This window comes from Physeter macrocephalus, chromosome 21, assembly GCF_002837175.3.
Source record: "Physeter macrocephalus isolate SW-GA chromosome 21, ASM283717v5, whole genome shotgun sequence".
NCBI lineage: Eukaryota > Metazoa > Chordata > Mammalia > Artiodactyla > Physeteridae > Physeter > Physeter macrocephalus.
Window position 1 is genome coordinate 84989629 of NC_041234.1, and position 13080 is coordinate 85002708.

The 13080-nt window shown below is 54.3% G+C and overlaps 1 protein-coding gene across 14 annotated transcripts in view; it reads left to right on the top strand.

Moving 5' to 3' along the window:
- Positions 1 to 1754, top strand: part of TMEM164 (transmembrane protein 164) — a 167507-nt gene extending 165753 nt beyond the window's left edge. For all 14 annotated transcript variants that reach the window (XM_055081508.1, XM_055081522.1, XM_055081523.1 and 11 more), the window contains one exon: positions 1537 to 1754. In XM_055081508.1, the coding sequence (XP_054937483.1) occupies positions 1537 to 1743 (207 nt within the window). In that variant the 3' untranslated portion in view covers positions 1744 to 1754. The remainder of the gene's footprint in view (positions 1 to 1536) is intronic.
- Positions 1755 to 13080: the final 11326 nt, after the last annotated feature.

The following is a 13080-nucleotide window of genomic DNA, read 5'->3' on the forward strand; positions in this document are numbered from 1 at the left end:
GTTTTGAAAATACAAGATGCCAAAGGCCAGGCTGTCAGAGTGTTGTGTCTGGGCTGCTGATTTACGATCCACAGCCTTGGCCTCTCCAGAGAATTTTCTGAATCCTTCAGTAATGACTGTTTCTTTCATCCCTGGGGAGGCAAGGAGGCCCTTCACTCACGGCCGCTTGGATCGGAGATAGAGAGCTGCACTGGAAAGTGGTTTGCTGTGGACCCCACGCGAGGCAGGATGCTAGCCCTGGCCCTGGGCCTGGGGGATGCTTCTGACCTTGGGTCCATTCTGGGTCTACTACCGGGCCCTGAGCTGTGTGTCCAGTGAAGGTGTGGTGTCGGGTGACCCCCGTGGCATTCTGGGATGTTCAGTAGTCGAGTTATCCAGAGCCCAGGATTGCTGAGCGCGTGGGCGGTGTGTCTAGTGGTGGCGAAGTGAGTAGCAAGAGCTTGGGGCTGGGGCTGGGGTCGGGAGACCCAGGTTCAGGTCCTGGCCTTAGCCACTGCTCTGGGTGAGTCACCTCATTCTCGAGCGCGGTGCGCGCTCCACCCTCCGTGCCACGGCACAGGCCCGCAACCCCGACCTGAGAGGTGGTGAGGACTTGTCTTTAAGGAGAACGTGCTTGAAGGGCGTTGGAAGGCAGGGGCCGTGGCCGCGCTCGAGGCTGGAGCGGCATGCCGGGTGTTGTGTGCGAGCGGCACCGAGGTAGCGTTAGCCGCGTGGACCTGGCAGGACTGGGGCGTGTAACCGAGGTCACCAGAGCCTTTGTTGAAGCACTCGGTCATTTTGTCTTCCCCATCCCGGCGTGTTGCTCTGCTCTGGTTGGCCTGGGGGCTGGTTGGAGCTCCTTGCCAATGGCATGACTGCTTCCCGTGCTCTAGGGAGGGAGCAGTCTGACCTTCACACCCGCTCTCCATGGGGACGCCTCAGTCCCAGAGGGGTCAGTGTGCCCATGTCACCACACATACCGTGCTCGGTCTCACCTCTGGGCCTCCTACAAGGAAGGCTGCGTTCACTCCATTCCTCGCCATGAGCCCCATCCATCCTTCATGAGTCCATTCAGGCGTCACTGCCCTCGTGAAATCTTCTCCGAGAGCTCAGCCCCCATCCTGTACACCCCTCAGATCCCATGGTGGGCAAGAGCTGGTGAGCACCGTCTGCTTTGAGGTCACACGTGGTAGACCGATCACCCCACCTGGATGCAGGCAGGGGCCGTGCCACGCACTGCCTTTATCCCATGGCACCCCTCCGGGTCGAGGCACCTAGTAAATGCTTAGGAATGGTAACGGCACTGGGCCCAACCGGAAGGCAAGACTGAGCAAAACCGACCAGCTTCTCCACTGGGCGGCCTCCCCCGTCCCCTCCAAAGGGCTCTAGCCTTGACCCACTCAGAAAACCTAGGGGAGAAAGATCCCACTATGAACAGGTGGGGATTTGTCAATCCCTCCTTGTCTAGTGCCCATTAGGTAGACACGGCTGAACTGGCAGAAGCCAGAGAAAGCCTAAGGATGGTGAACGCTCACTCTACCTCCCTTGTCCCTGCAGGTCACCGAAGTGAATTTGAACAACATGCTGTGTCCGGCCATCTCAGACCCATTCTACGGCCCCTGGTATCGCATCTGGGCCTCGGGACACCAGACTCTCATGACCATGACCCACGGGAAGCTGGTCATCCTGTTCTCATACATGGCTGGGCCCTTGTGTAAATATCTGCTGGATTTGCTCCGGCTTCCAGCCAAGAAAATAGACTGAAGGTGCTTGTGTTTTTTTGTTTTGTTTTGTTTTGGGGTTTTTTTTTTTCTTCTGCCCATGAGGAAACAAGTCCTGACTTGACTTGGAGGACACCCAGTTCTTGATGATATCATGGGAGAGGGCAGGAGGACGTTTGGTGTGCTTCTTTTTCCTTCCTCTCTGTCCCTTTCTTCCACCACTCTTCCTTCCCCGGCTCTTCCCCCAGGACGGCTTCTGGAGCCTGGGCTGTAGTCCTGGAGCCTGGGCTGTAGTGCTGGAGCCTGGGCGGTAGTGCTGCAGCCTGGGCGGTAGTCCTGGAGCATGGGCGGTAGTGCTGGAGCCTGGGCGGTAGTCCTGGAGCATGGGCGGTAGTGCTGGAGCCTGGGCGGTAGTCCTGGAGCCTGGGCGGTAGTGCTGGAGCCTGGGCGGTAGTGCTGGAGCCTGGGCGGTAGTCCTGGAGCCTGCGCGGTAGTCCTGGAGCCTGGGCGGTAGTCCTGGAGCCTGCGCGGTAGTCCTGGAGCCTGCGCTGTAGTGCTGAGGGCCGCACGTTTCCTCCTTCCCTTTGCCGCTGTCTCCCTGCTCCTCATGGCCTTAAATGGCGAGACAGTAGTCAGTGGCTTTCACTCTGCTTGTTGCTGCTTTAACAACATCTGGTTGAGGAGAAAGGGAACAACAAGCAGTAGTTCTTCTGGCATCGAAGCGATGAGATCGGGCTGCGTTTCATTCCTCCACTGCCAGGGACCTCCAGGCTTATGCTGGGGTCCCCTTTTGTCTCCAGCACAGCCCCCTCACCATAAGGGGACTGAGGCCTTGTTTCTATACCAGCGGCAAGCCGAGAGCCAAGGGATTTCCCAGCTCATGGCCAAAAGAGAGCTGGCCAGATTCTTCCCACTGGTGTCCCATGACTCAAAGCAAGCAGCCAACCAGCCACTCCCTCCAGGATGCTGCCAGAGGTGGGAGGTGTGGGGCGCTACCCAGCCCAGGGGCTAGATTCCACTATTGCAATGGCAAATCCAGAGTGCACAAGGTTGAAAGGTCCACAGCTAATGCTAGGCAGGACCTTGGGTAAATTCTGCTTGAGAGCTGAGAACTGACCCATATCCCAATGAGAAGTGAGCATAGAAATTAGTCAACAGCAGTGGTAACTTGAGAAAACTGTGATTTGAATCATATGCTTGCTCTTAGTTTAATGTTGATAATAGATGACATTTGAATTTTGAGCGCCCCTTAAATGTTCTCTGTCTCTTTTTTAAAGGCAGCTTCGGGGAAGGACGAGCTAGAGTTGGGTTTTTTGGCTCTTGGGGTTTTGTGTATTCGTCTGTCCATTTGCTTTTGGATGTTTGAGTTCGGAGAATCCTTGCATTAGGGCCTGTCTCTGGAGCGACACCTGTCGATCCGTTTCGTGGTTTTACAGCATGTATCGGCATCCTAGGTTTGGGAAGGTACAGATCCTGCAGTGCTGTTTCCCTAGGGCCAGGTGTCATCCCTGCGGCCAGACTCAGAGCTGAATTGTTTAGCGTGGGAAGCATCACATGCTCCCCACCCCGAAAGCCCACATCTGGGTTGAAAGGGAGGTACCAAAAAATCAGGTCCCCATGGGTGGAGGTTCAAGTGCTCTGAAAGGGAGACCTTTGGTTACAAGGCAGCCTCAGTCATACATGGACCTCAAGAAGGGAGGTGGTGCCATTTGCTGGCTCCTTGTTGGCTCTTACTAAGAATAGATTACTTAATAACAGAAAAGATATTTCTGTGACCTCCTCTGATGGAGGAGGAGGTCTCCTCTCCCACTCTAGGCAACCCAGTTGCCCTGGGCCCATTCGGTATTTCAGGTGTTACTGTATCAGACCTAGATTGAGGTTCAGTGACTCAGTGGTCGTGATTTTAGCAAGTGGACCTACAGGAGGCAGCAGGATGGGAAAGAGTCTCTCCTAGCAAGGTGAGGCCCAGGGAAGCGACCATGGCAGGGCCCATCCCTTTGCAGAGGTACGCTGGCAGTGAGGTCATCAGTCCCCACGGTGTGGGGTTGCAGGAAGGGGGAACACCGAATGCTCTGGCTCCCTGTGAGCAGCTCAAGATGCGTAACCTTCATTTTCTGCCATCTTTGAGGGTTTGGCCAAATTTTTCTTAGTGCCTCTCAGCCCTGGGTTGCCCTCCGGAAGAGGCAGGCAGCTCTTGAGTGGCTGGGTTTGCCCTGCCCACTGGCTGCGTGTAGGCGTGGCTGATGAGGCAAGACCTCAGTGCCCCTTGGCCTCTTTGCAAAAGGAAAGGGGCTCTCTTCCTCCCTGTCTCCGTGGCCTGGTGCGGGGTGCCAGTCAGTTCGAGCTTCCCTTGCGCTGGCGTGCCTCTAAAAGTTCGCCACGCTGGCTGGCACCTTTCTGCTGCTTAGAGGGAAAGAAGAAGAAGGTGGAAGCTATGTGCCTGGCTTGGCCAGGCCAGAGGCAGGTGCACCTGTCCGGGGGAGGGGTTTGAGAAGGGGAGATGCAGGGCTTCTGGGGGCCAGGTTGGCTGAGAAACATGTAGGGGGAAGGAACAGAGAGCAAGTCGCATCCACAGGTTCCACAGGGAGTCATGGCCTGTGTTTGAGGTGTTGGGGAGCTGCAGGCGTCTGAATTGGTCTCTACCTGGCTCTTTCCTTGGGCCAGGCCCATGCGGAGAGGTTACCTGGCCACACCCTCAGCAGCCTGCCCAGCAGCACGTCCCCTGCGCTTTCCTGTCAGTGCCAAGGAGCTTCCCCAGCCATCCTGACCAAGTTTCCATATGCTGTTTGCCAGCATGTGAGAGCTCCGCGTGTGTCTGGGAGAGTGTTTGTGGAAGTGGACGGTTTCTTTTAAAATGGCCCCGGGAAGGGAAAGGAGTGTTCCCTCCAGCCCCCAGGTAGCCTTGGCTAAGGATTAGCCCAGTGAGATCAGTGTGTTCAGCTGGCCAACTTGGGGCATCAGCTCAGAATAACAGATGGTCATGCCTGCTCGTAGGCCCCCATCTCTTCTCCATTCCCCATGGTATTTGCTTCTGTACACCAAAGATGATGTGGCCCGTCTTCTTCCCGGAGGCCCGGTGATGTGTTCCTCTGTCAGCTTGCGAGGAAGCCACAGCTTCTGTCCCCCGAAGTCAGCCTTCTCTCTCTCTCCTGGGACTTCTCAGCATTCACAGAAGCTGCTTGCAGCGTGGCCAGGATGTGTGGCGCGTCGGGGCCCTTCCCCGTCCGGTACCTCACGTCCAGCTCTCAGATCGTCCCTTCGGCTGCAGCCTCCGTCGGGGTTTCGCTGTTAGTATTCGTTGATACTTCAGTGTTTAGTGGAGCGGGCACAGCTGCCCACGGAGAGCAGGTCGTTCAGCACGTCTCTGCGCGCTGGTGTTGGGGCGAGGCTGGCAGAAGACCCTTCCTCCCCCTCCCCTGGCCAAAACCAGACCGCCAGGGATGTGTACGTGTTGATCCCGAGTCATCTGAAGGGGAGATGGGGAGGCGGGCGAGGGGCGAAGAAGGGCCAGTGTGGCCCCTACAAGACAAGACACCGGTGCTGGTTTTGGTAAATCGGGAGCCAGGCATAAGGGAGGATGTCTGTCCCGCAGGCCCTCGCACGCTCCTTGGACTACCGGGAAGGGGCGTCCTCACTGCACACCCTGGCCCGCCCTCTGGTTGGGGGGTGGGTAGGGTCCGGGAGAGGGAGCAAACCTTCCTCTTCTGTATATAGAGTGAGCCACTTGTGCTCAGGAAAACCCAGTCGCTTGTTGCTGCTCTTGTGACATTTTTGTACACTGGTTTGCTACTCGTGGCACGAAACAAGCACAACAAAAAAAAGTCATTTCAAGCCGAGCTGTTGTTTTGGAAACCTGCTTTCTTTCAGTGTCAGTGTTGTGTTGTATTTGGAGGAATTCTTCACTTCTATCGGTGTTGCTGCGGTAGAGAGAATAAGATAGTCCGACTTGTAATTCTTTCTGCCGGGACATTGGCAGCGCCTCTGTCGTCGCCCCGACCCCGGTCCTTCCTCATTCCCAGGGTGGGACTGCTATGCGCTGGGCACACCCCTCCCTGGCACCCGCCCCCGCAGTGGCTCCCTTTAGAACCAGTCTTTGTGATCCCCTTAAACAGCTGCAGGATGAGTATTTTTTGCCAAGCTGGTTCTTGGGTGCTCTGTGCCCCTACCAGTTTGCTTGCCTCTTGGGGCATTTTGTCATGTTTTCTCTGTTTTGTAAAACCTTTTGATTGTACCACAGTGGTTTCTGCAGTCACCTTTGGAAATAAATGGTCATTAATTTGTGTACTTAGCGCTCTGAATTTTAGTCTGAGGCGTTTCTGTTGTTGAAGATCCTTGAATGAAAAGGAACCCTCACCATGGGACTCACTGTTAAATGTTTCCTTCATTTACTGCTATTAAAAAGGCTTATGAGAACCCAGGAGTCTTGGCCTCGCTTCCCAGAACCCTCTCAGAAGGGCTTCTGCTTTGAAAAGTAGACAAAAGGGGCCGATGGTCGTCCAGGCCGTGGAGGACCACCAAGGGGCAGCTGGAGCACTCAGCACAGCTCTGCCCTGGGAGTCGCATGGCCGGACGTGCGGGCCCCGAACCCCCCCCCCACGCTGCTGCCTGCTTCCACCGGTGCTGCCAGGGACCGTGCAGGCCTTGTGCTCTTAGCAGGGCTTGTCTGCTGGGGGCACCTGCTGGGCTCGCGGGGCCCCACGTGCGCTGGGCCAGGCTGGAGGACTGAGCTAGAGGTGGCAGCTCTAAAACCAGACGTGATCAGGCTCCCTCATCCCAGGTTTCCCGAGGGCGGGCTCTGTTCAGCAGAAGGGCGAGGCTGACACGGGTCAGACCGTCCCGTGTGGCGGTAACCCTGCCCCTGGGGAACACTCGGACCCGGCTGTCCAGGGCTCCCCACTGAGCAGCCCGTGGTGACTGTCATCAGCCCAGCCCGCCTTTACACCAGACAGAGGCCCTACTCAGACTTTTGCCGCTGTGGCTGCTTCTAGAAGGGACACAGCTAGCCATAGCGGTCCCCAGTGCAGGTGGATTTCCTCATTGGCCGGTTGTCGGGCACCCAGGCTATCGGAGAGGCTGGGCCCTGCCATCCTGGGCCACAAAACCACCAGCTTGGGCAAGTCGCTCGTTTGCTTGTGACCCCAGCTTCTCCGTCAGTAAAGCTATAGCTACAGCCGTGTGCCAGGCATGGCGCTAGGTCCCTCCACGTGCATTACAGGGTGTAATCCCCTCAAGAACACGGTGAGCTGATTGCTTATGCTGTCCCTGTGGAACAGGCAGAAACTGAGAAAGCTGAGGCTCAGATCGAATCAATATCAATGGAGGAGCTGGCCTGGGAAGCCAGTTTGGTGAGGCTCCAGGGCCTCGGTGCTCAGCACTCTCCCCTTGACTCTGCTGCCTGTCTGGGGTGCTGGCATGACTGGGCAGACCCTTGCCCAGGGCCCCAGACCTGAGGGGAACGGGCGGAGAACCGGGCAGTGAGGTGGAAGGCGAGAGAGAGGAGGGTGGGCCCCACGACTGCCGAGGCAGGGGGTCAAGCCCATCTTTTCTTCTGCTGCCAGCAAACCTGACCCTGGTGAGCCGCAGAGCAGAGCCGAAAGGCCTACAAGTAAACGGGATAGGGCTACAAGGGGCCAGGCAAAGGCTGGCCCTGGGGGGAGAGGCTGCCGGAAGGAGGTGAGGCAAGTTGGTCCCGTGGCCTTTCTGTGTGTCTCGCATTTCAGAAAGAGCTAAACACCCATGACCTAGGCCACGGCCCCCTGTCCCCGTGCATCTGCCCCTGCTGAGGGTCTCTGCTCCTGTCTGTACCCTCTACTGCAGGCAACAGTTTCCAGTGGAGACCTGACTGCCTCGCTCCCCCGGGGGCTTGTAAACATCTCCTCACCCTCACGTCCCACAAAGACCCATCCATAGCAGACCCTTTGCTCCAGCCACATTGAACTCCACTGGTTCACGCCCTGCCATTTCCCGCTTCTTTGCCTCGTTCTTCGCGCTGTTTTCTCGGCTACCCCGCTCTCCCCGCTCGTCCGGAGGTCTCAGCTCAAGTGTCAGCTCCTGCACGCAGTCTTCCCCGAGCCCCAGTATGCATCAGGTACCCCTCCACTCAGCTCCTACTGTCCCCGGTGCTCACTCCGGGGCCCCCATTTGCCTTCTAGGAAGTCATCAGGGCACTGTCTCCCTCTGTAGACGTTGAGCTCTTTGAGGGCAGAGAGGGGTCTGATGCATCCTTTAGCCCCTGGCCCAGGACCTGGTCCTTGGAAGGTGTTCGGTGAACGATGCTCTTATCCCAGAGTCCTGCAAAATAGTGGGAGGCCACGCAAGCTGTCGCCCATCCCCTGAGTTCTCCTGCACGGGGCCCCGTGCCTTTGATGGCCCGGGCACCTCGAGCTCCAGCCGGTGGGCCTCCATCCTCCTTCTCTGTGGGACCCTGGGTAGCTGGGATCCATGGTGAGGAGGCGCTTTGTGAGGAAAGAGAACAGAGACAGACGGCATCTGTTCCGCCTGACCCTTCCCTAGACCTCTGGGTGGGGTGTGGGTGAGGCAGCCGACTGCTTTTCTGCATCCCTGGTAGCTGTTTATCCCCTCCAGGGTCCCCCTTCCGCTGCCCGGGGCACACAGGCAGAGTTGGTGTTTACGTGGCAAAAGCCCCACCAGCCCATGGAATGTGTCACCTACCCCTCTGAGGTATAGGGAGCAGCTGATGGTTACAACCTGATCCCCCAGTGAGTCTTCCCCTTGTCCTGGTTTGCCAAGGCCAGTGGGGGGACAGAGATCCACAGACGTCAGGCTGACAAATGCAGTGGCTTACTCAAAGGCCATGTGGTTTACTAACCTTGGCAACCAGTAAGGCCGGCCTAGTGCAAAGTCAAGGACTCTCTGTTACTGCCTGTACCTGCCTCTCTCCCAGTCAGCGTTCGCCTAGCATCTAGACTGCATATCTGGGGTGTCTGAGCTGTGCGACAGAGGGGCTGAAGCGTCTCCCAGGAAGGCAGTAGCGAAGGCTACTCCCGTTGCTGATGGATGACCCGAAGGGCTCTGCCCTCCACAGCTGGCTTCCTAGCTTCAGTGGGGCTCTGCCTGCGTCGCAGCCGGCCGGTGGCCTCGGAGTCTCAACTACACAGCAGGTCATAGCAAGGAGGGTGGATGCTTCCTTAACAAAGCTCTGATAGGCGACAGAGCCAGTAGCATGGGCCGCGTCGGTTTTCTCCTTTCCAAGGACCCATCCCCCGCTGTACCACTGCCCCAGCCGCTGGTTCTCCCTGGTCTCCCCGCCGCCTTTCCCCTCCCCCTTCCCTCTCCATCCAGGGACCAATAAGAGGTGCTGCCTGCTGTACTGTCCCTTCAGCTGCTCCTTCCCTAGTCGCCAAGTCCCCAGTCTCCTTACATTTTTAGAAAGACCCTGGGCTCTCCAGTTTTTCTCCCTCTGAGAATGACGGGGCCTCCCTCAGATTTCCAGAGGGTTGGAGATGACAGGATGCCGCTGATACAGGGGCTTGTAAATTTTCCTGCGTATTAGAATCACCTGGGGAGCTTTACAAAGACTCTCGATGCCCAGGCCTCACCCCAGCTCATAACTCAAAGCAAACTTCTTGTTTGATTTTGTTTTGACTTTAAGCTTCCAGGTTGGAAGTCATCTCTTTGACCTGCCCGTCTACGCCAAGTGCCGTTTTTCAATGAAAATGTTAAGACATACCCAACGGTATGAAGAATAATATCTAAGTCCAGCTGCGAGAAAAGAATGTTACCAAGAGAGTTGAAGCCCCCTTATTCCAGATTGTTCCTCAGAGCTTCAGGGAGTCTGGGGAGGTGTCTGAGGGGCCACCTCAGGATGAGGGATGGGTAGAGGCAGAGGGGCTGAGGTTCCGGCCTTTCTCCTTGCTTCACCCCAAACAACTCCCATTTTATTCCACTTTGTACACTGAGGTTCTGTAAATAGTTTCATTGGGAAAAGGGTTTAAAAGCCACTTAATTCCACCCTCACTAGTCTGTCTCTACCCTCTCTGAGATAGCGGTCGTCCTGTGGTCGTTGGAAAAGCCTTGCGGTAGTACTCAGCGGATGGGGCCCGTGGTCCCAGCTCTCCGTCCGCTCTTAGGTCCCAGGTGTGCTCGACAAAGTCAGACTTCTCTGAACTCCAGGGAAGTGGGAGACATCCAGTGAGATACCTGGGTGTGAGAGGGCTTTATAAACTGCGAAGTCCTATCCAACGTAAGGAGGTCCTATTTCCAGAGAGTGTGGTTACTAGGCTTGTTCTCCGAGCACAGGAGTTGGTCGGGGTTTTGACTACACTCACACACCGCGCCTTCCCGTGCCCTGTGTGGTTGAGGTGTGTGAGAGGGGTGCTAACCTCAGATTTAAGGCATTTTTCTGTATTTCACTGACTCTAAGACACTTTTTTAAAAAGATTTTAATATCTCCAAATTTGGATAGGGAGGGTGGGAGGGAGACGCAAGAGGGAGGAGATATGGGGATGTACGCATATGCATAGCTGATTCACTTTGTTCTAAAGCAGAAACTAACACGCCACCGTAAAGCAATTCTACTCCAATAAAGATGTTAAACAAAAATCTCCAAATTTGAGATGCACCTTACTAGTCAGTGGCATGACAATTTAATCGGCAACTTTTTTTTTTTTTCTTTTTCAGCAGTGCATAAAATAGCAGACATCTTCCAATCTGAGGTGTCTTAGAGTCACTGAAGGGCCGTCATTGTTAACTTGGATTCTTCCTCTTCTCCACGAGAGTCACCCTCCTGGTAGAGAACAGCCATTCGAAAAATCTTCTAAACTTTTAGCTTGTAGTCTCCTTCTAACACTCCGTCCTCTCTTTCTTCCCTGCCGGCATCCACCCAGGCCAGGCAAGCTTTCTGCTCCCTGACCAGAGGGAGCCCCCTTTGTTGGGCTGTCTCTTGGGGCAGATGTTCCGTGGGACGTGAGAGAAAGGAGGCCGAGTGCACCTGCGCAGGGAAGCCCACCGTGCCAGCTGACAGGGAGGGAGCCACACAAGCCAGGCCAGCTGCCCCCGGCAGCTCTGGTTTATTTCCCAACCAGAGCCTGGCCAGAAGGCTTAGCCTGCTGCCCTGGGGAGGTCCCAGGGCTGCTCATTGCCAGAGATGAGCTGGTAGGGCTGGGGCAGGGGAAGGGAGCGCAGCCTGTCCTGAGCTCCCTGGGTTGATGTAAGCGGCGGTCTGGCCCACGCAGGGGGGGAGACGATGACTTCCTCACCTCGTCCAACAAGGTGGAACAAGAGTTAGGCGGTGGGCCTTTTGGGGAAAAGCAGCACCTAGGGTAGCCTAAGCCATGTACATTCACTGCGGTTGGAAACTGCCACCAACCTTCCCTCAAGTCCTGGCAGCCTCTAATTAAGCTCGGCCCTTGTAGCCTTGAGGCCAGGCTCTTCCAGAAGGGGAAGGAGTGTCTGCAGTGAGATCCAGGGATACTTGGGCACAGGAAGCAGTTTTGGGACATTCCCGTCCCGCACCGCCCGCCGAGGGAGCTTAGCAAGACATGATCAGCCCGGATTACAGCCGCCCTCATGTAACTGGGTTAAAGTGTTGGCCTACTTAGGCCCCTCCTGCAGTGGCCTCCTTCAAAGCTGATGAGGCCGATTAGGGGGCTATTTCTGAGCCCTAGTTGTGTACCCAGAAGCCTGGGGTCAGTCCTCCTGTGACAAGAAAGACAATAACTAAGGCTGGACAGCCAAGGGCAGAGTCTGCCCTGCCCGCGGGAGAGCAGTGCTGTCAGGCCTCATGTGTCCTTGGAAAAGAAAGAGCCCAGTAACGTCAAGTCTAAGTCCCTGGATTTTGAACGTCAAAGACCAAGCCAACCAATTTTCGGGGAAAGACCTTGTCCTATGTTTTTGCCATCTTCAGCCCTAGAGAGAGGTGGTGGATAGGCAAAACGAAGTCTTCAGTCATAGTCACTAGCCTCTACTTAGTAGGTTCTATGCACTTGAGGGAGATTGCTATCTAACCTGAGCCTCAGTTTACTCATCTGTAAAATGGCAATAATAATAATAAATATAATAACTACTTCACAGAGCAGGTGTGAAGCGTGAATAGATAAGACACTTGGCACGGTGCCTGGCACACTGTAAGCACTACTTCCATAAATGTTAGATGCCGTCATTACTACCATTTCCACCACTACTGCCACCACCATTGTCGCCATCATCTTCATCTTCGTTAAGACAGCAGAGTGAATGATGGAAAGCTGTCTCTGGAGCCTGAAAAACAGAGTCCGAATCCTGGCTCTGCCACTTTGTAGCTAGGTGGCCTTGGGTAACTGATAACTTCTTTGATCTGGAGTCTGTAAAATCGAAAATTCATAAGGCTGTTGAAAAGTGTATAACCTGGTCCTTTTTGGGCAGTAAGCACTCGATAAATATTGGCTATTGTAACTGTTAGAAAGGGGTGATCAAGATCAGTGGTTACCAGGAGGAGTCGGGGGGAGGGATGAATATGTGAAGCACAGAGGGTTTTTAGGACAGTGAAACTACTCTGTATGATACTATAATGGTAGATACATTTCATTAGACATTTGTCAAAACCCACAGAATGTATGGCATCAAGAGTGAACCCTAATGTAAACTCTGGACTTTGGTATCAGTGTAGGTTCGTCAGTTGCAGCCAGTGTACCACCCTGGTGCGGGATGCTGATAGTAGGAGAGGTTGTGTGTGTGTGAGGCGGAGGAGGTGGGGCAGGCAGTATATGGGTGTTCTCTGTACTTTCTGCTCAACTTTGCTGTGAACCTAAAACTGCTCTAAAATTATAGTCTATTTAAAAGGAAAAGAAAAAGTTGATCAAACTAGATTGTTATAAATTTAGGATGTTAACCCTATCCCCATGGTAACCACTAAGAAAATAAAAGATACAGAAAAGGAAATGAAGAGGGAATCAACACGGTACACTAGAAAATAGTCCATCAAACACAAACGAAAGCTGTACTGGAGGAAGTGAGGAAAAAAAGAGATATGACATGTAGAAAACAAACAGCACGATGGCGGGCAAAAAATTCTTCATTATCAGTAATCACTTTACATGTAAATGGGTTAAACTCACCAATTACAAGACAGATACTGGCAAACTGGATTTTAAAAAGACATGCTCTAACTATATCAAGAGACTCAATTTAGACCCAGAGACAAATAAAATTGATAAAAGGATCAGTTCATCAAGAAGCTATAACAATTATATACATATACACACCAAACAACAGAGGTCCATAAGATATGAAGGAAACATTGACAGAATTGAAAAGAGAAACAGGCAGTTCTACAATAATAGGTGGAGACTTCTATATCCCATTTTAAATAACGGATAAAGCACTTAGACGATACGTATGTAAGAAACAGAAGACTTGAACGACACTATAAACCAGTTAGACC